The 21,603-nt window shown below is 42.7% G+C and overlaps 2 protein-coding genes across 3 annotated transcripts in view; both read right to left on the bottom strand.

Moving 5' to 3' along the window:
* Positions 1-21,603, bottom strand: part of obsl1b (obscurin like cytoskeletal adaptor 1b) — a 43,404-nt gene that overhangs the window by 21,587 nt on the left and 214 nt on the right. For both annotated transcript variants that reach the window (XM_077537534.1, XM_077537535.1), the window contains exons 2-23: positions 17,565-18,680; positions 16,210-16,479; positions 15,787-16,047; positions 15,389-15,700; positions 15,046-15,312; positions 14,684-14,959; positions 14,276-14,551; positions 13,816-14,091; positions 8,561-8,848; positions 7,325-7,600; positions 6,621-6,893; positions 6,188-6,463; positions 5,796-6,071; positions 4,554-4,829; positions 4,206-4,478; positions 3,576-3,851; positions 3,225-3,500; positions 2,876-3,151; positions 2,538-2,813; positions 2,177-2,446; positions 1,788-2,054; positions 1,426-1,695 (exon numbers count right to left, since the gene is read on the bottom strand). In XM_077537534.1, coding sequence (XP_077393660.1) covers positions 1,426-1,695; positions 1,788-2,054; positions 2,177-2,446; positions 2,538-2,813; positions 2,876-3,151; positions 3,225-3,500; positions 3,576-3,851; positions 4,206-4,478; positions 4,554-4,829; positions 5,796-6,071; positions 6,188-6,463; positions 6,621-6,893; positions 7,325-7,600; positions 8,561-8,848; positions 13,816-14,091; positions 14,276-14,551; positions 14,684-14,959; positions 15,046-15,312; positions 15,389-15,700; positions 15,787-16,047; positions 16,210-16,479; positions 17,565-18,579 — 6,802 coding nt within the window. In that variant the 5' untranslated portion in view covers positions 18,580-18,680. The remainder of the gene's footprint in view (positions 1-1,425; positions 1,696-1,787; positions 2,055-2,176; positions 2,447-2,537; positions 2,814-2,875; positions 3,152-3,224; positions 3,501-3,575; positions 3,852-4,205; positions 4,479-4,553; positions 4,830-5,795; positions 6,072-6,187; positions 6,464-6,620; positions 6,894-7,324; positions 7,601-8,560; positions 8,849-13,815; positions 14,092-14,275; positions 14,552-14,683; positions 14,960-15,045; positions 15,313-15,388; positions 15,701-15,786; positions 16,048-16,209; positions 16,480-17,564; positions 18,681-21,603) is intronic.
* Positions 9,518-13,626, bottom strand: LOC144030918 (obscurin-like protein 1). Its single transcript, XM_077537583.1, has 6 exons — positions 13,321-13,626; positions 12,757-13,047; positions 12,360-12,629; positions 12,192-12,266; positions 11,512-11,604; positions 9,518-9,777 (listed from the first exon to the last, which is right to left on the bottom strand). The coding sequence occupies exons 1-6, from the start codon at positions 13,601-13,603 to the stop codon at positions 9,518-9,520; spliced, it is 1,272 nt and encodes a 423-aa protein (XP_077393709.1). The 5' UTR covers positions 13,604-13,626.

Below are 21,603 nucleotides of genomic sequence, written 5' to 3'. Positions count from 1 at the left end.
CACAAATAAAAACCTACAAAAATTAAACGTGTAGCGACAAACGACATTCTGCACCATACTACACGCGTTTACTAAAGTTCTCGTTGCTTGTTTCCCCCCACAAATTACACAACTTGGTGAGTTTCTGAGTATAGACCCTTCCAGTGTGACGTCACGTTGAAGTGAAGAGTGAATTAGAAAACAATCAGTGTGAGCTAGAAAATAGGTCAAACAGTTGATAAATCAGCTACCAACGCTATGGTGAACTTGTGCGCGGCCAACGACGGATGCCCTAATAGCTCAATCAGAGATGAGATCATTCTTTCGGTTGCCGGCAGCAATTCTAAACCAGACGGAAGACAATGAGGAGTGAAAGACAAGCACGATAGCTAGCGCGACTGCGAGCAAAACTACAACGCAACTGCTTCGCACCCACAAAAAGTACGAGAATATGCTCAGATCATTTTATATCATGTAGTTTTTCTCTTTTTCATATACAGCTGCTCATAACATTAGCGTCTGATTGTAAAATCGAGGCAGACGTGATGAATGAGCCACATTATCTTTAGTGAAACAATCATACTTTTTTTTTTTTTTACACAAATATTCAAGTCATTTTGAACAAAAAGTTAACAATTTAACACGATTATGACAATTAACACTTTAACTCGGGCTTGATTTCTGCTGAGGAATGTGTAGTAAACGACGTGCGGTCTGTTTGTTAGCAGCTAGCAAGCTGAGACAGCTCGAAGACTTCGATATGCACCAAGACAACACAAACAGACACAAATGATTTAATGAATGACAATTTACACCATGAAAGTAGTGATCAACATACAGTTTCAACCAAAAACAACATACCTTGGGCTTCCACTTCTATTTTGCTCCCCAACAAACTCCATTTTTTTTTTTTGTAACTAGCGGCTCCAAACGACTGGTTTCAATGATTCGCAGTAATGTAGTGTCCTACTCGTGAAATTTTTTGTGATCCCGCCTTTGAACGAAAACGCTCGCCGAAAATCAAGCTCTCTCCATTCATTTGTTATGGGATGTTTGACCCCCGGCAGGCGCTGCGGGAGCTAAGCAGTGACGTCAGCTGGAAGGGTCTATTGCAATGCCATGTTTGGCAATTCCAAGAATTTCAAGAGGGCCTTTGCTACAGCAACCTTTCATTTGGGTCAATAATGTGGCCTAATTTAAACAGGGTTAGACCCTACAGTATGTGGACACTTGCTAAAAAACATGTAGACAATCAGCCCTAAAAATCGAATTTGAGGTAAAAACAGTGTGGAAAATCAGCCCTAAAAATTGAATTTGAGGAGGAATCTGATTGGAATCAGATATGCTTGTAGTCTGAATGCCAGCCATTTTTTTTTTTGGTATATAACAACGCAAAAGGAATACATTTTTTTAAACGCTTCATTTATTGAGGGCCATGACACTCACCTTGAACCTGGAGTTCAGCCTTTGATAGCAATCCCTCCGCATCAGCTGTCACGATGCCGCTGTCAGAAAGCACGCAGTTGCGGATACACAGCATGTGGCAGAGTCCATTGCTGGAAGCCACGTTGCGCTCATTCAAGGCTACCTGCTTGCCATTCAGGCGCCACACCAGCTGAGCGTCTGCTGGTGAAACCACACACTTAAATACCGCGTCTTCCTTTTCGCAAACCGCGATGTTGCGGAGTTCCGCTATGAACTCCACAACACGGGGGGCTGCAAGTAAAAGAAAGTGGCGAGTCATTTTCGGACAGCATTCAGACATATTTTTCAAAAAAGTTGAATGATTTTTTTCCCCATGTACTTACTGTTGACAGTGACGGTGGCTGAGGTTCTGTCATCTGTGCTTTCACAGGCATATTCGCCCGCATCTTCTTCCAGCATTTCAAAGATCGTAAAGCTTCGCTCGCGACCTTGCGCCCTTATTCTGTAACGACGACTTGGCGAGATCTCTCGGCCGTCTCTCAGCCACTGGACGTCTCCTTTTGGCTTATTGATCTCACATCGTAACGTGAGGCTGCTGCCCTTCAGAGACGCCGCGTTCTCCAGCGGTCGGATGAATTTCACTTTCATTTCTGACGAGGATATGTGTAGAATATCATTTCAGAGAAATTAGCTTGGTGACAGTTTATCATCAAGGAGATATTTATGATGCAAACGGGGAGCTCCTTTAGATTAGCGGGTGTCAAATTCTTACCTTTGACAAAAAGACTGAAATACATATCATCTGTGTTTGCATCGCAGACATAGTCTCCAGAATCTGACAGCTGCAGGGGATTAATGGTGAGCTTGTGGGTATTTCCCTCGCTGGAGATGTGAATGTTGTCCTTGTTCAGTAGTTGGCCATCTTTCAGCCAGCGCACATTAGCTTTGTCTCGGCTCACGACAGCACACAGTGTTACGCTCTCGTTTTCATAGGCTAACATTTTATTAGTTGCTTTTTTGTTCACAAACTTGACTGGTGTCTCTGCATGGGGAGGGAAAAAAAAACAATGAGAATTTTTATCCAATTCAAGTTCTTCAGATTATATGTGAAAATATTCCTCCTCTCATCTTACCCTGCACTTCAACGATTGTAATCATCTTGTCATCTGCGGCATCACAAACATATTTTCCAGAGTCCGACGGCTGGAGTCTTGAGAGAACAAGCTTCCTGATGACGTCATGGCTGTAAATCTTAACGCGGGTGTCCGGTTTCAGGATCTCGCCATTCCAGAGCCACTGAACGGTGGCATTTGGCCGAGAGACCTCACACTCTAAAATAAGTTCTTCCCCTGCCAGTAGTATGTGATGCTCCGGGTGACCAAAATTTCCGACGATCTTGACTGGAGGCTCTAAATGAAAAGACCAGAGCGGTGAATGTCTTCCTGCTCAGATAACGTAATAACGGAATTACCTGCGACTGTGATATGGAAGACCATCCTATCATCCACCGCATCACAAGTGTACTCTCCCGAATCCTCCAGTGAAGCGTTCAGGACGACCAACGATCGGAAAACACCCTGCTCTTCGCTACAGTATCGCTCGGTCTCATCAATCGGTTGACCGTTTTTGTACCAACTGACAGATGCGTTTGGTCTGGACAGTTCACACACTAGAATTATGTCATCAGACACCAGGAATTGCTTTTCCGTTTTAGCATCGGTTTTGCCAATAATTTGTACAGGCAACTCTGAAAAGAAACGAGAAGAGACATTAAAACGACCCACTTAATAACTTTATGACAAACTTAACTGCATGACTACCTTTCACTTTAACGTGAAAATCCATCACGTCGTCTTTTGCGTCGCAGACATATATACCCCCATCTTCGAAAGTCAGCGAGTGAACTGTTAATTGACGCAGTACACCGTCTTCGACGACGGTGACGTTTGTGGAGTCTTCCACTTCTTCTCCGTTCCTCTTCCAGAGAACCACAGCGTTCGGCCGAGACACCTCGCAGTCCAGGACCAAGGCGTCACCGACCACTTTTTCAAGTCTGTTGACTATTTTTCGTGGACGGACAAAACGGACGGGAGGCTCTGTGAACGTATGAAATGCGGTGAGACATAGTTTAATTTTTACGTTTCGTCCTGTAAAGTTCTGTCTTTCCTTACCGGCTATGTTTACAAAGAACGTCATGGAGTCATCGGTTGTGTCACAGACGTATTCGGCGGAATCTTTGACCGTGGTTTCAGGTATAATCAGCCGTCTGTACACACCGTCTACCTCCAGTATGAGGTTGTCACTCTCCTCTACCTCTAGTCCGTCTCGGTACCAACGGACTACCGCGTTTGGCCGTGAGATCTCACAGCTCAGTACCATCCTCTCTGACACTTGCTGGCACAGTTCCATTTGGGACTGACTCGGAGATACAATCCGCACTGGAGGTTCTGAATATTGACACAATCAAATGGTTCGGTCAAACTACAGAAACTACAGCCACTTCTTTGGTTCTGTCTAACGGGGGTTGAGGGTTAGTTCAGCTTTTGATTTGACTGGGGGACTACCCATTGATTGGCGCTATTTAAGATTTGATCTTGTACAAATAAGCTTTGGAAAAGCACACCAGAAAAATTATCTTGAATGTGTAGCAATATTAGGAAATGGTAAGAGTTTGATTCAATAAGGAGGCCCAGCACGTTTATAAGCATTTGTCGTATTGACTTTGATTGATCATTGCATTGCAGTAAATGTTTTACAAGCCAACCAAACACCTGCGCAACATGCAAGGTTATTTATTTTACCTGTAATGCTGAGGTTAAAGAATATCGAATCATCGGCTGTATCGCAAATGTATTCTCCAGAATCCTCGACTCTGGTCGTCAGAATCTTCAGTCGTCGATAAGGGCCTTCGACCTTCAATTTGATATTCTCGCTCTCCTGGAGCTTTTGGCCGTCTTTGTACCAGCTCACCACTCCATTTGGACGGGACAGTTCACAGCTGAGAATAATTTCCTCGGGTACGTGACGCTCCAGGCGGACATCTTCTTTTGGGTATACGATCATCACCGGCGGTTCTTGGAAAGAACGGTCAGAAATGTTATTGTCTTATTTTTAGGCCGTATACATGCAAACTAGGACATTTTTCTTACCTCGAATGTTGACCTTGAACATCACAGCGTTGTCTCCAGCACGGCATGTGTACATGCCTGAGTCGGACAGCTGGGCTGACTGGATTACAAGGTGTCTCTTTGTGGCTTCAGCTCGTATTGTAATGTTGCTGCTCGGCTGCATTTCAGCTCCGTCCTTATACCAATGGACAACAGCGTCGTCCCGCGACACTTCGCACGACAGGCCGAGCTCTGAATTCTCCACCGCACTCTTGAAAAGCTCTTCCTCTGGGACTTTGGCAAATGTTACTGGTGGGGCTGAAGGCACATAAAGGATATTTACAATTGACGGCCCGTTTGACTTGCTCTTAAAATTCGTGTTCACAGCAGCCGCATGGTAGTTCAGACATGCGGAGAGCTTTTTTTTTTCACACTTTTTAAAAAAATTTATTACCACTCCACATAATTGTTAGAAATGGATGTTAATTACATTTTGAAGCAATCTAGCAATGGAATGTGAAGCACTTTATCTAATTTGTGAAGTGTGATGAAATGGAATTAGAGCATTTTGACAGATGATACTACTCTTGCGGGTTATGAGAGGTTGTGGCAGAGGGCAGAACTCTGCAACCACATCTTGACAAGAAAAATCGATGCATATCACCTTTCACCTCCACATAGCAATCGTTGGGCTCTGACTCATGGTCACTTTTACAACTGTACTCCCCAGAGACTGAAGACCCTGCTGAATCAAGATCAGGTGTCCGAGTGAAGCCTTCCGAATCGATCTTTGTAGCTGATTTCGGAAAGTGTTTGATTCCATCCTCATTCAAGCCAGGGCTGCCAGTGGAGTCTAAGCCCTTGGAGTGCTTTTTTCCAGTATCTCCTGCTTCAACCGCTTGTCTGCCTTTAACTTCTGGAACAGCTACAAGAATTGCACAGCTTCAGGAATAAATGAATCCATTTTTGCAACTTTTACCTGCACAGCTAAAGGATGGTGAATGGTGATTGAATACACTTATGGCTTTGGGTGGCATGCAGTCCATTTATCAGAGATTTTGTGTTGAAACCAGGGTTGATGACGCTGGTTAGCCCAGACTAAACCAAACAACAGATGTGAGAGAAAAATTGAAGGACACTGCAGGTATTTCACTCCTCGGGATTAAGCATCTTTAACCTACTGTCGCGTACAGTCTGGCAGTATTACAAACAGTCTCGTGGTCTAAATTGTTTTAGTTGCACAGAAACCCAAAATGTTCATGATTTTGAAAACATGTAAATCACCTGCAACATCCACCTTGAATTCTATGTGGTCATCTGAAGAATCACAGCTGTACAGCCCAGAGTGTCTGACTTGTGCAGATTTAATAACCAACGCTCTCAATGTCTCTTCAGATTGGATTTCAAAATCACTTTTCGGAAGCAGCTGCCCGCCGTCCTTGTGCCACTGGACTTGGGCAGTTGGCTCTGAGACGTCACACTGCATCTTTACTGGGCGGCTTGCCTCTACCAATTTGTTCCTTTCCCTGTCTGGAATTGCTGCAAACTTTACAGGAGCAGCTGGTAAGTAGAAAAGATTTGGAGATTAAAAAGAAAAAAAAGACAATTTGGTGTAAATTAATTCTACACTGTTGACCTCATTATGCTCCTCAAGATCAAACACAAGGAAATCCCACCTTGTACGTCCACATGGAATGTGACAACATCTTCAGCGAGTTTACAGCCATAGAGGCCCGAGTCTGATGTTTTAGCAGAGTGAATGATTAATTTTCGGAGGCTGCCATTTCTCTTCATATCGAGGCCAGTTTTGCAAAAGAGGTCGGCCTCATCTTTAAACCAGGAAACCTGAGCAACCGGATCCGATACCTCGCACTGGAGAATAATCGGAGAACCAGCTGCAATCGTTCTGTGTTTTTCAGATTGTGGGACTGGCATAATATGTGGCAGTCGGCCTAAGAGTAAAGAAGAGTATAGGTTTTGAGTACACTGAGTCTTCGGGACAAACAAAATAATTGAAACGTGAAAAATTAAAAAAACAAACAAAAAACAAGTAAATAAATATACGCATAGCAAACAACAAAAAGAAGATGACGAGAATAAATCGATCACCTTTTACATCCACTTTGAATGTGATTGTGTCGTCGGCTGTTGCACATTTGTACGTGCCACTGTGTGTGGTTTCAGCCAAGGGGATGAAAAGTGTTCTTCTTCGATCTTCCGTTTGAATCTCCAAGTTATTTTGTTGGTGTAGCTTGAGCCCGTCCTTGTACCAGTCAGCCGCAGAATCTTGAGAGAGCTCACAACTGAGGACAATGGCGCAGCCCTCTTGGACGGTCTTGTTCCTGTCTGCCTCTTGAAGCTCAGAGAACTTTGCAGGAAGAGCTATCAAAGAGTCAGCATAAGTTAGCATAAGAAAAGATGCCTTATAACCTGATTTCAATCTGATGTTGTCTAAAAAGAGTACACTGCCAGAGTAGATGTGTCAAAACGTCGAGATTAAGAATCGCATACATAATCATAACTTGGAAAATGTCAATGACAAAAGCTATTATTAAGTATTAAATGAATGCTGAAAACATTTCCCATACTACACCAAGTATGAATACTTTCAATATTATTTGCTAATAGGCTAATGTAGGGTGACCAGATTTTCAAAATTAAAAATTAGGATTTCGCTGAAAATCAAATATACAGTTAAGTCTCACCAAATTTATTGGATTAAAAACGTTTTGTGAGTTGGTTGAACACATGAACATCTGCCGTTCCGGTTAGTTGGCAGTGCAAAACGAGTAACAGACTCTTGTAGGTGTCACCTTTTACATCCACAGTGAACTGGATGTTGTCATCCTTCGACTCGCAATGGTATACACCAGAATGAGCCACATCGGTAGACGGAATGACTAGACTTCTCAAAGTATCCTTTGACTGGATGTCGATTCTAGTTTGTGGTAGGAGCATTGTTCCGTCTTTGCACCCTGTGACTTGTCCGTCGGGGTCTGACAACTCACACTGGAGAGTAACGGGACAGCCTGCCCTGACCGTCTGTTTCTGCTCAGCCTCTTTCATAGCTGAAAATGTCTGAAGTGGAACTAGAGGATGGAATGCAAAATGCAGTTAGTTTTGAAAACCTACTTAGGAGCCAAATATCCCCTAAGCTACAATCATGAAAATAATACGTTTTAGCTGAGTATCACAATATGCATCATGAATTGAAAACAACTGAACATTTCACATTTTTAAAAGCTTCCATATTCAGGCTGCTGCTCAGTTGACAAAACATCTCAGTTGTATGAAAAACAAAGTGCCAGCCATGATGTAGCCTGACGTCAGGAATGTGAAACAAAAACATAGTAACTACATTAGTAACTAAACCTGAATGGAGGTCTACGATTTTATGCTATGAGACAAGATAATCTCATTTTGTGACCACCATCCAGTTTTAGCTTTAAACTAATTCAAGCAATTGTATTGAAGAAGATATAGCTGTCCATGGCCAGTGTTTGAAAGAGTAAGCCAGTAAGTTGTTTTTTTTGTTGCCATTCATCCAGCACATATTTTATGTCTAAGAGGCAAAGGCAAAAACACTTTGAGTATCATTAGATTGCCCGAACGCAAGACATTAGTACACATTTCCGAATGCGTTGTTGCGGATACCATGAAAGACTTTGGTTAGTTAGCATGCTAATTCAAGTGGGCTAGCAAGCTTTATTATATGCTTCTTGGGTTCAGGGCAGTCCACCACACAGAAGAGGACTGTGTTTTGGTCCTCGTTTCCTTTGTGGTGACTGGAGGTCTGCCCTTTGCACAAGATACTCTTAAAGGGATGTGCAAGAATGTCATAGGGTTTTAGGGTAAGGATTGGAGTTAAAAGCAGTAGGGAAGACAAAGGCACGAGAGCAAAGGTCTCAGAGTGCAGAGGAAGGACAAGAAAAAGTCACTAAAGCACTTTGTCACAGTAATTCCATCCGTAAGAGATCATCTAAATGTATCTTGCAAATGTACAGTTAATTACATTTACACACTCTATACTGACAAAAACTGCTTGTCACCTTTTACATCCACTTGAAATGGCTTTGCATCATCTGTTGTCTCACAGCTGTCAACTCCCGCTTCAGGCAGCCCAGCAGAACGCATAGCCGGTTCTCTTACGGAACTATCTGCCATCAGGTCTTGGCTAGCCTCTTTGTGTAGTTTCACTCCATCATCGTGCTGAGTGACTGCCTCATTTGTAGTTGATAGTTCACACGGTAGCAATATAGGGAGTGCTATGGGTTCATCCACTTCCACAGACTTGATCCTCTCAGTCTGACACGGTGTTGAAATTGTCACAGGTGGAGCTGGGAACGTTTTGAAGTACATCAAAAGAAAATTGCATTACTATCATAGATTCCACAAAACAGTGGCGCAAATCAACACATTTTCCATCCATCCATCCATTTTCTTGACCACTTATTCCTCACAAGGGTCGCGGGGGCTGCTGGCGCCTATCTCAGCTGGCTCTGGGCAGTAGGCGGGGGACACCCTGGACTGGTTGCCAACCAATCGCAGGGCACACAGAGACGAACAACCACCATACACACAAGCACACCTAGGGACAATTCGGAGCGCCCAATTAACCTGCCATGCATGTCTTTGGAATGTGGGAGGAGACCGGAGTACCCGGAGAAGACCCACGCGGGCACGGGGAGAACATGCAAACTCCACCCAGGAAGGTCCGAGCCTGGACTCGAACCAGAGACCTCAGAACTGGGAAGCGGACGTGCTAACCACTCGACTACCGTGCCGCCCTTCAACACATTTTAAAAACCTATAAATGTATGAATGTAAAGTAAATGTATAAGCTTTTAAAAGGGGTTATTAGGTGTAAGAATGTTTGATTTATTAGCAAATTACAGTTTTATTTTACATTGCCCAAATGCTATCTTAGTATTACTTAGTAAATGCAATGTCAAAATACCAGTGATTCCAGGAAAAACATATGATTGTACTCTTTTTCTTTGCTAATGCTAACCATCACCTTCAACAGCCACCGTATGTGCAGTGACATTGGTGTGAGTGCCACATGTCCTTGATGGATAGCTCTCCTCCGATTGGACATTTGTTGTCTGCTCAACACAGGCAGAACCTGAAAACTGCGTCGACCAGCCTTGCCCAGAGTTCAGTATGGCGTGCACTTGGTCCTTTCCAGCCTCCGTATTGTGGTGATGAGCTGTCTGGACAGTTGTTTCCAGCATGGACTGATATTGTTCGGTAGTCACGGCCTGTTCTGTTGGACAGACGTCATTTGGGCCAACAAATGGAATTTGGAAATGGGAATTGTCCCTTGCTTGGACAATTTCTGGATGTTGAGAGTCAAACAGCTCCATTGATAAACAAGGTGTAGTATCAGGCATATCAGTCTTTGCTGAGGAGGGAGTCGATGTCTCCTCTGATTGGTAAATATCACTCCGTAAGGTTTTACTTTGGTTGTCTGAAATGAGAGGTTTAGTGTACGTTGGCTGAACAATTTCTGGATGTTGAGAGTCATACAGTTCCATTGATAAACAAGATGTGTTATCAAGCATATCAGTCTTTGCCAAGGAGGGAGTCGATATCTCCTCTGATTGGTAAATATCACTCCATAAGGTTTTACTTTGGTTGTCTGAAATGAGAGGTTTAGTGTACGTTGGCTGGACAATTTCTGGATGTTGAGGGTTATACATTTCCATTGATAAACAAGATGTGTTATCAAACATATCAGTCTTTGCCAAGGAGGGAGTCGATATCTCCTCTGATTGGTAAATACCACTCCATAAGGTTTTACTTTGGCTGTCTGAAATGAAAGGTTTAGTGTATGTTGGCTGGACAATTTCTGAATGTTGAGAGTCATACAGTTCCATTGATAAAAAAGACGTGGTATCAAGCATATCAGTCTTTGCCGAGGAGGGAGTGGATATCTCCTCTGATTGGTAAATATCACTCCATAAGGTTTTACTTTGGTTGCCTGAAATGAGAAGTTTAGTCCCCGTTGGCTGGACAATTTTTGGATGTTGAGAGTCATGCAGTTCCATTGATAAACAAGGTGGAGTATCAACCATATCAGTCTTTGCCGAGGAGAATGTCGATAACTCCTCTGATTGGTAAATATCACTCCATATGGTTTTACTTTGGTTGCCTGAAATGAGAAGTTTAGTCCCCGTTGGCTGGGCAGTTTCTGGATGTTGAGAGTCATCCAGTTCCATTGATAAACAAGGTGTGGTATCAAGCATTTCAGTCTTTGCCGAGGAGAGAGTTGATATCTCCTCTGATTGGTAAGTGTCAGTCCGTATGGAATTGCTGTAGTTGTCTGAAATGAGTAGTTTAGTCTGGATGCTATTAAGAAGATTATTTGTCAGGAAGTCTGACATCTCTGTGGAATTGTGGCGTTCCTCTGCCTGAACACTTGTGGACTGCATTGCTCTAAAAGGTTTCTCTGTGTGGGGACTTCTTACAGAATCACAGCACCTGTCTAATTGGACCGACGCAGTTTCTATGTGGTTAGTAAAGTGCCTTGACTGGGGAGCAGAAGTCTTTTGGAGGTTCCCTAGGTCTGACGGAACAGCAGATGGTACTGTGTTACAGTGCTCCTCTAACTGGACAGTTACATTCTTGAGATTAGACTCTTCGGATTCAACACTTGTACTCCGATGGGAATTATAAACCTCGGATGTGACAGCTGTCTGCAAGGAAGTAATAAACTGTTTAGAAACTTCAGGGTCTTCTGTCTTCTGTATATGGAAGAATGATTTCTCACCTTGGGATTCTGTAAGAGGTCTAGTGTGATAGTATGTGTCAAATTTCATGATTGAAGGATTTATTGGGTTGCAGTTAGATTGAAATTTGACGGTTCGGATTTTATGTTGAGTGTTATGCTCGTTTTTGTCTTTTGTTAAAATCCCATCAGTCAAGTATTCATTAGTTGACTGAGGAGTGGTCTTGGTCGTGGAATGTGCTTCGTATGTTAGAGAATCTCTCCTCTCGCCGCTGGAGCTGCCAGACTTGCGCTTTGAGGGAATGCACTCGGCATCTGTCGAGTCGATCTTCTCTTGTTCAGAGGCAAACCTTGGCAGTGCAGCTACAAGCAGAAAGGTTTTCAATGGTTGTTGGTCTCAACGGTTCTTCTCACAACATAATTTCATTGACATTGTTGTGGGTTAGGATGGAGTTATGCCGTAATCCATTGCAAAGACAAACAAGATGGTCGACCAGGTTTGGTCTGAAATTGAGCTCTTCTAGTTCCCCCTATGAAACACCTTACTCATTTTTTTAAAGATGCACATTGCATCACGTTCATAAGAGTTTCTTGTCATTGCAACGGGGCAAAGGTTTGGAGGATCTGATGATGTTTGACAGAACACATGGAATGCGCTTAAAAAGTTGAAAGCAGTATTTGAAGAGCAAAGACATCTGTTAACTGAAAAATGAGGCGACACACAACACTTGTTAGTTTGAGCGGGTACTCAAGTAACCTAAACAGTTTTTCAAGAACACAAACTACAGAAAAGAATACACCAGAGAAGACGAGGGCAAAAAGCAACGTTCAGAGGCAAACAATGGGCAGGTGCCTGAGATGATTGAGCCAAGAGTACAGCACCACCATTGTTAGTGACATGTATGGACTGGGTTAAAATGGATGACTGATGTTGAAATATATTAAATCACCTTTGACATCCACAGTGATTTGGGCAGATGCATCAGAAACCTCACCAATCTCACCACCATAGTGACACTGCTCTGCTGTTTGGACAAAGCCAAAGAGAAAACAATGAGCGCGGTCATATCTCCCGACGTGAAACTAAATATCTGAATTATATGGGGGCGGGAGAACACCTTTTATTTCCACATTTAACTGTGCGTCACTGAATGTTTCACAGTTTAAAATCGCAACACCAGTTACGTCGGGGGTGACTGGAAGCGGAAAGGCTTGGCTGCTGCTCTCAGGTTCAGAAAAAGTTTCAATTTTTGGGTAGACTGGCGTTCCATCTTTGTACCAACAAGCTTTGGCAATGGGGTCAGAAATTTCAAATTGTTGCACAATTGGGCAGCGCTCTTCAGCAGACTTGGCCCTCGCAACATCTGGACCACATGTCACAGCTGGCACTATAGACAGTCATTGAGGATGGAGTGTTAGAAAAAGTGTTTTGAGTAAAAGAAATACCTCGTATATTAGCTTTGGATACAAATTACAAGCGCAAAAACCCCCCACACTTAAGACAAACACAGTCACCTTGAGTCTTTGCCACTAATGGAGCAACATCATCTGCTGTTGCACAATAGTACTCTCCAGAGTTTGATGGATGACTTGGTTCAATGACAAGTGTCTTTTTTATGTCTTCCATTCCAAAATCTTGTTCTGAATTTGATACTGTAGCTTCATCCTTCTGCAGTGACCCATCGGCCTGGCCTGGGCAATGATTCTCAGGGTCTGAAATTTGACGTGGTGGTTCAAAGGAGCAGGGGGCTTCAAGTGGTTGTTTCTCCACAAACTTCGTCGAGGGTGACAACGGCGCAGATGGAGCTGAAGGTGATGACTCAAATCATAAGTGTGGAAAAACTTTGCATATCCATACTCTGATTAAGAGAAGGGGGTTAAAATGTTCAACTGTCCCTAAACTGAAATACATGAAATCAAGGAGAAACCCCCCCAATAAACTAGCATTTGTGGTGTTTGCTAGCAGAGATTAGTTTGACTACACTTCGAGAAACCGCTATAAAACAACAAAAACACCATTTGACATAAGTGACAAATGCAATCTTAGTTGGTCTGTTGGTTCCAAAAATGTGTAATCACCTTTCATATCCACAGTGAAGTGGACGGTCTCAGCTGACATTTCACAGTTGTATTGCCCCACATGCGCAAGTTCAGCAGAAGGGACAATGAGTTGCCTCAAAGTGCCATTGCTCTGCATGTCCTGCTCTTTGTGCGTAAAGAGCTTTACACCATCTTTATACCACTGTGCAGGCAACCTGGAGTCTGCCACTTCACATTCCAGCACTAAAGGTTCTCCCATTTCAAAGGACTTGGCTCTCTTACCGTCAAAGTTATTGGAGGGCTTTGCTGGTTTAGCTGGCATTGGAAATTCAGAAAGCTAAATGAATACCTTCAAAAAGTAACTGCTTTAAATTACTTTTCAACTTTGATTTTGCAGTGAACCACAGTTACAATGAAATGATGAAGTTCTGAAAGAGACATCTTACAAACTACATCAAGTTGAAGCAGGGTTATTTGTGGCATCTTGGAAAGAGGTGAGGTTAAATGTTTTATGCAGAAGACAAAAAAGGTCACCTTTTATCTCAACTTGAAACTCGACGGTGTCGTCCTTTGTTGTACATCGGTATACACCAGAGTGGTGCAGCTCTGCAGCCTGAACAACTAAAGTCCTTGTGGTTCCGTCCAACTGGATCTCTAAATCTGAGCTCGAAATAAGCGGAGTTCCATCCTTGTACCAGCAAACATGGGCCTCAGGATCAGAAACTGCACACTGCAGTACAATAGGACTCCCTGTTTCAATCGACTTGGTCCTCATTTCTTCAGGAAGGGGATAGAACTTCACTGGTGGAGCTACAGATATAGTTTAATATTTAATGTCAGAATTAAGCTAAGTGAAAAGATATTGTCAATTAGTTTATGCTAATAATGGCTGACAGGTAAATCAAAATGTTCTGATAGAGTCAAATAAACAGAGTTAAGCAACAATAGAGTTAGTTGCTTTGCATAAAAGAACATTTCCATTTTGCTTAATCACCTTTGATGTTCACATTGAACGTGACGGAGTCACCCTTTGTCTTGCAGCAGTACAACCCTGAGTGGTAAAATTCAGCCGCAGGGATAACCAACTTCCTCACCAGTCCGTCCACTTGAATATTGACTCCATTTTGAGGGAAGAGCTTTGAGCCATCTTTGTACCACTGCACCTGAGCATCGTGGTCTGACAGCTCACATCGTAAAAGAATTTGGGAGCCCATGTGGATGGTTTTGTTCCTCGCTGCTTCAGGAATTGCTGAAAACCTCACAGACGGGGCTATAGATATTTGAATATGGTCATTTATTTTACTATGTTCATCTTTTAAGCCATACTTAAAAACAAGTAGACAAACGCATTTATTTATTTATTTTTTATAAAACTATCCCGTGGTAAGAAGAACTCACTTACCCTCGACTTCCACATTGAACCTTATGACATCGTCAATGGCATCGCAGCAATACACTCCTGAATGTGAGAACTCTGCTGACTGGATGACAATCCTCCTCATGGTACCCTCTGACTGGATGTGAAGACCATCTGTTGTCTGTAATTCCACCCCGTTCTTGTACCAATGCACCGGAGCCGCGGGGTCGGACAGCTCGCAATACAGCACGATGGGATTCCCAATTTCAACAAATTTGTTTCGATCCATTTCTGACAGCAATGAAAACTTGACCAGAGGAGCTGTTGATTTGAGAAAACGGATAAAGCTGTTATTTCAATTGTGTGTATTTTAGTCCAGGCAATGTATGAGTTGCTCCAACACTTACCTTGAATATACAGAGCGGCAGAATCCCGTATGCCGTATGCAATAAATGTTATTTCAGCTCCATTCTCAGTGTCTCGAACCCCTTGGATCCGAAGAGACTGGTGTGTTCTTGAGCGCCTCATGGCAAAACGCTCATCATCCTGAAGCTGCGTACCATTTAAGAACCACGAACCGATAACAGATGCAGATAATTCAATGGTAAAGACTGCGTCTTGTCCTTCTGGAACCAGGGCATCCTGTAAGGGGGTTTGTATCCTGGCTACAGGAACTGGAGAGTGAAATAAATACAAGTAACATAAGAAGTGATCTATCATTACACAAATACATTGATGAACTTATCTTACCCAAGTGCACTGCTCTAGGGAACTCCACGTTGTTGCTCTTTCCGTATTTGTTGACACTACAAATACGGAATCGATAATCGGCCTCACAAGGTACGCTATCCCCTAGGATCTCCACCGAGGTAGCTGAGTCAGTGGTCAAACATTGCAGCCACTCTTGTGAACCCGTGCCCACTTCCTGTCGCTCCAGTACATAACCAGATGGAGGGTTCTTGCGTGAGTCCTGGGCCGAAGTCCATGAAAGAAGTGCTGCGTTTGCTCGTTCTGTGTTGATTTGCACTCCCACTGGGCAACTAGGAGGACAATGTTTGGCCGCTGAAAGCAGATTAATGGCAACAATTATGATAAAGTTGTGGTAAATGTTACTTTTATGTCCTATACTGTCATTTACTGAACCCTACCCTTCACTCTGAGCTGAGAGGAAGTCTTTGATCTCCCCACAAAGAAAGTCACAAATCCTGAGTCTTGGGGCATCGTGTTGACGAAAACTAGAATATGAGTCCGACCAAAGGATTTTAATATGGTCTGATGCGTTTCACGCAGTTCCACACCATCTTTGTACCAGTGTATGTCCATCTCTTCTTTTTCCACTTCAACACAAAAGGCAGCATTTTCACCTTCCAAAACATCAACTTTCCTTGGAAGCTTCCGCATAATTGGACCTAAAGAGAGACAGTTTGGAAACACAAGCCTGATCAAATGACTACCCCCCAAAAAAATTCTTAGCTTAGGAGGCAATGCAAGACTCAGAGGCCAAATTGAAGTTCAACCAGAATGGATTGCTGTTAGTTCTTGCTTTTATATACCAACTGACTGTGGCTTACCTTTCACTGCTACCTCAGCGATGCTTCGTCCACCATCAGGCATCTCGCACAGGTATATCCCATCGTCATCGACGCCAATGTCACGGATCGTAAGTCTGCGCTTTGTTCCCCACTCCTCCATTCCATACTTGGCTCCTGGTTGTAATCGTCGATCCTCCAGGTACCACGTGATTGGGACAGAGTCCTCTGGGACTTCACACTCGAGAACAGCCAAGTCCCGCTCCCATACCTCCAGATCGATGAGGGGCTGTTTGAATCGCACAGGTGGCTCTGGTACCAGGAAAAAAGGAGAATATCTTTGTTTCAACCAAACAACAAAATTATAAGATACGCAAGTCATTTGGATATGGATCTGAAATGTCACCATCACCACATTGATGTGTTGGGAAAGAAATAAACCAAAAACATGAAGCCCGTGGCAGATAGTTGTAAACAAAACAACGTGAACTCCACAGCTCCTTTGTTCACCTTTTTGGAAGGCCCAGTGAAAATCACATCCCTTGGCGTTCTTTTAAAGTGATTCAGAATGTATCCGAATGCTACCAATAACCACTAGGGCCATATAAAAAATAACAATAATAATAAATAAAAATAAATTCTCTACAGTATGTACCGTGTATGTAGGAATGTAGGAACTCCCATGGCCATGTGAGAAATATGATCCCCGTCCCATGGTGACCACATGGTCCCGCCCTTTTTGCATCCTCACAAGCTAAATAAGTGACTTTGCCGACATATCACTGTCAGAATTTACCTCATGATCTCAGTGTACCTTCTTGGACATATGTCACTGACATCACTCTCGCATCAAATGGAGGGAAATCCGAGCCGATGATGCACAACATGACCCGATCCCCCAAACCACCTTCCTAGACACACACACATGCACTTTTGCCTGGAGAAACAGTTACAGACTGACAGCAGAGGTTGGAGGCTCGAGTTATATGACTTGACTCGAGTCAAACAAAAGTCACTAATTTAAGGACTTGGGACTTGCTTTGCCATTTATATTGTTTCTAAAAGAAAAGTTATTTTTGTTTAGTGTGTGCAAACCTGCAACTCACCATTTAGAGGTATCAAGATTATTACATTGGGATTCAAGGACCTGCACATGTCAATGACATGCACAAGAACTACAACCAATCTACTGGTCATTGTATACTGGCTTACCCCAAGTCATGACTTGACTCGACTTGCTTGAAATTGAGTGGGGACTGGACTTGACTTACTTGATTTTTGTCACAGTAACTTGGTTCTTGCTTGAAACTTTAAAACTTGACACTTCTGGCTTGTGTTCTCATAAATCTCTCATAAATTACGTTTCCACTTCTAACAGTACTTGTATATCAACTTACCCTTTACTGAGAGGTGTACAGCACTGAGGGTTTGGCCTGCTGTATTTGACGCAGCACAAACATAGACGCCATTATCCTTCTGCTTACAGTACAAAACCTTGAGTGTAAAATATCCTTCTCGATCTTCGTATAACAAATATCGCCTTCCAGACAGTATTAGCTTTCCATCTTTTCTCCAAATGATTTCCGGTTTGGGTTTTCCTGTCACAAAACAGCGGAATTTCGCATGCTTCCCCTCCGTCACTGCAAACATTTTCACTCTCGTCGACTTGGTGGTCATCTGGTCTTTGTGTCGATTGGGCATCTGCCTGCTGATCCTCTGTTTTCCTTGCTGAGATTTTCTGTGTCCGTTCGTATAACCGTTGCGGTTTGCGTCTTCCTCGTGTCCAGGGCCCGCATCGACAAGCAACACGGCTCCTGCCAGCGCTTCACCAAATTCATTCCTCGCCTTACACGTGTACACGCCGCCGTCGGGTGCACGAGTCTTAAAGATTTTCAGCTGGAACCATCCTCCATCCTGGTAGCTCACGCTGAAGTGAGTGCTTTCGAATATTTCGCTGAGTTTTTTGCCGTCCTTTTCCCAGGTCACCTCCGGTCGTGGACTTCCCCAGAGCTTACAGGAGAAGACTGCATCTTCTCCTCGACCGGCTCGAGTGGATAGAGGTTTGATGAGGAATCGCGGTTTGTTCTCCTCTCTTAACTCCAGCTCTTGTGCTTCGCCTTCTACCTTCAGTGTGGCTGCTGCGTACGTTTCGCCAATGCTGTTCTTTGCTTTGCACATATACTGCCCGCTATCCTCGATAGTAACAGCAGTTATGATCAGATTGTAAACGTTCCCATCCTCAAAGACACGGTATCGTCCTTGTGGGTCTATCTTCTCATTGTTCCTTTCCCATATGACTGCTGGTCTTGGGTCTCCACCAATCTGGCACTTCAGGACTGCGTCGGCCCCACTCTGTACCCCCACTGGTCTGGGATACGCCAGGAAACGCGGTGCACCGCCAAATACATCCATCTTTGCCCCGTCAGTCTAGTTTCACCTCAAGCAATTGAGAGGGCCAAACTTGACAGTTATTCACATGGGCCGGAGCAGTCCCAATTCTTCAAAGTTAATTTCTAAAAAGAAAAAAAAATGTTAAATTGGGCAATTTAACATGAAACAATGCTCAGTGATTTTTTTTTTTTTTTTTTTTTTTAGGGAAATATGTAAACCCGACTTTTGAATAGCTTGTTTACGAATAGTTTGTCTCTGGAGGTGCCTGCCCATCTTTCAACAACCAAATAAATCTGCCTATTTCGTTTCTGCGAGCATGCTGTTCTAAATATACGAACCACTGTTTCATAACAATGTGGCTAATTTACATCACACCATCCCCACACCACGTTCCTCCACCCATGCATTGGAAACTGGGCTAGCATTTTCATGCCACAACCATTCTACACTGTCTGAAACACCAACATGTAAAACTCAAAAGGTAAGCCGTGGCTGATTTTGTTGGATTCACAAATTTGTATTAGCATGAATTGTACATATGTTGTAATTTTGAGCTCTGAAGGGAGTAGTTAAATAGCTAAAATGAAAAACTTACAGAAGTGTAACAGTGATGTACTGCATTGTTCAGCTGCACCTATGCGCCAAACAAGCGTATCACGTGTTGAGAGTCAAGTGCGCTAACCGCTAGGCTAATTGACTGGCGCATTCTTTACAGATTTTAAGGAGAGAGATTTACATGAACTAATGTACATTTTCCAAAGTGTGAGATATCATCTGTCCATAAGCATTTCACTTTGTTGTTAGCATTGTTGCTATGTAATGTAATATCTTCTTGATTTATTTTAACAGCAGTTTGAAAACACAGCAATGACCCACAGCCAAACTTCACTTTCTAACATATATTTTCCTGTGCTTGAACCGTTCCAGGTTTCCAAGTTACTTTGTTACTCTCTCCCCTGCATTAGCCTCTTCTTTGCCTCCTGAGCTGTGGCGGACAACGATACAAGATTTATCATTGCTATTTTTAGCAGTAGTAGTAATACTAGCAGTAGTCCAGTTGATAGTAAGCCTCCATCCCTGCCACATATAATATAGATGGTGCTCCTACTGCTATTGGCATCAGTATATGACGTATATTTCTCTTAAAGATACAAATATTCCGTTATTTAAATGGAAACCGGTGGGTGATTCACAAGTTCATTCTGAATTCTGTCATCTAGTGGGAGAGTATTTAATTTTCTGCCTGTCACTATATTTTTGGTGGCAAGAAAGATGAACAAAGATACATTGTTTCGAGTAAATATAAATACACATTTTCATGTAAACTAAATGGAAAACCACTATAAATGCAGTGCTTGAATGTACTGTTAAAATTCATATTACAAGCCAACAACTTGTAATGTGACGTGCATGCTTCAGCACAAGCGGATGGTATGACCATTAGGGTTAATTGAATTAGAGCTGTCTGCATGACAGAAAAACACAAGCCGGGCAAGTGCGATTGTGGAGGGAGCGGGGGTGGGGGGGCCGGGGGAGTTAGCCTGCTCCAACTGCAAAGGCAGCCACAACATGCAGCGAGTACAGCTGGTGCTGTATTTCAGTGGGAAAGTGCTTAATATAGTTCAAACTAAATAAAGAGCTGCGAGTGTGTGGGGGTGTGTTTGTGTCAGGTAACACAAAGAAGCTTCTGAAACATGCGTGCTCACGCAAACACGGGGACCATTTTGCCCCGTGCCCACCCAAGAGACATTAGAGTCAAACTATGGCCTGCGTCACACCCGTCATTGTCCACGTGGTTAGAAAATTCCACGACTGCATATTATTGCTATCATCATTAGTAGAGCAACAGGCAAACGTTTTTCAAGTGCGTGTATTTTAAGGGTCCTCAACGGGACGTCCCCGAAACTCAGCCGCAGGAAAAAAAATGAGTCCCCGACATCAGTTCCACAACACAAAATTGGCTGGTCAAGTCTGTTATTACAGAATGCACGAAAAAGTCTTAAGGAGCCAAAACTTCTCAAAAAGTCTTCCATTTTGGTTTCAAATCACCATTTTGGGCAAATTTTTGAGTTTTTACTTTGATCCAAATCCGGAATTTGGTGGGCTATCATTAAAGGCTGCAAAAGTCTGAAGGGCCCTTACATAAGCAGTGATGAGCGGGCCGGCCAGCCAGCGCATGGGATCGAGTACCGACCCTGTTTGCACACAAAAATCTCCTACTTGGTGAACAAGAGAAATAATACGGCGTGACTTATGTATGAATTACACTTCTGCTTAAAATGTGCAGGTTTAGGAAACCAGGATTATAATAGTTTGGGATTGTTTTCTTTAATTATAGTTAGTTTTTATTTTGTTTTGATTTTTGTGTTTTAAATGCTATTTTTTGTTAGTTTTTGAGTTTTTTTTAAATTAGTTATTATTTTATAAGTATTTGCGGAGTGCACATTTTTAAAAGTCACAATAAGTATTGTGTAATAACTCTATATAACTTTATTTTATTGTAGCTTTTTGTAGCACTAAAGCACTACAAAGTGCTGTACATGGAACTGAAATCGGTCATGCAGTAAAGAATAAGATTAATTAAAACAAGAACAAAACAAACATTTTAAGTGATTATACAAGTAAAGAAAGTTTACATCAATAAGTTAATAACAACAACAAGTAGGTGAGTGAATAAATAAATAAATAACACCAATAAGTAACACCAAACAATAGTAAGTCTCAGTGCACCAAAAGCCGAAGAATACAGATGGGTTTTAAAACGGGTTTTAAAAGTAGATAGAGAGGGAGATTGCCTAATATTTTGTGGAATAAAATTCAACTTTAAAGTCTACTTTGTGTATCCGTTTATTCAATATACTTGTGCGCGGCTTCGTATTGTCGCCGAGTGTGACGTTTCCGAGACAAAATATCACAGTTTGCACTTTGCAATGAAAGTGTCATCAATATTCCCACTGGTGTTTCAAAGAGAGCAGATTAACCCCAGTGTTCACATGTCTGATTTAATTGAAATGACCCCAGCCCTTGTGAATCTGTGCAGTGTGA

This window comes from Festucalex cinctus, chromosome 11, assembly GCF_051991245.1.
Source record: "Festucalex cinctus isolate MCC-2025b chromosome 11, RoL_Fcin_1.0, whole genome shotgun sequence".
Lineage (NCBI taxonomy): Eukaryota > Metazoa > Chordata > Actinopteri > Syngnathiformes > Syngnathidae > Festucalex > Festucalex cinctus.
Note: the sequence above shows the minus strand (reverse complement) of the source record. Positions and strands in the feature narration are given on the sequence as shown.

Bases quoted from the DNA above. Each gene is read 5' to 3' on its own strand.
- LOC144030918 (XM_077537583.1), bottom strand. From the start codon at position 13,603: ATGCCAGCTAAACCAGCAAAGCCCTCCAATAACTTTGACGGTAAGAGA. The intron at 12,630-12,756 runs GTGACTGTGTTT...GACTGTCTATAG, and splicing joins ATTAGTGGCAAAGACTCAAG to TGCCAGCTGTGACATGTGGT. The intron at 11,605-12,191 runs GTGATTTAATAT...TTCTGCTTGTAG, and splicing joins AATCACTGTGGATGTCAAAG to CTGCACTGCCAAGGTTTGCC.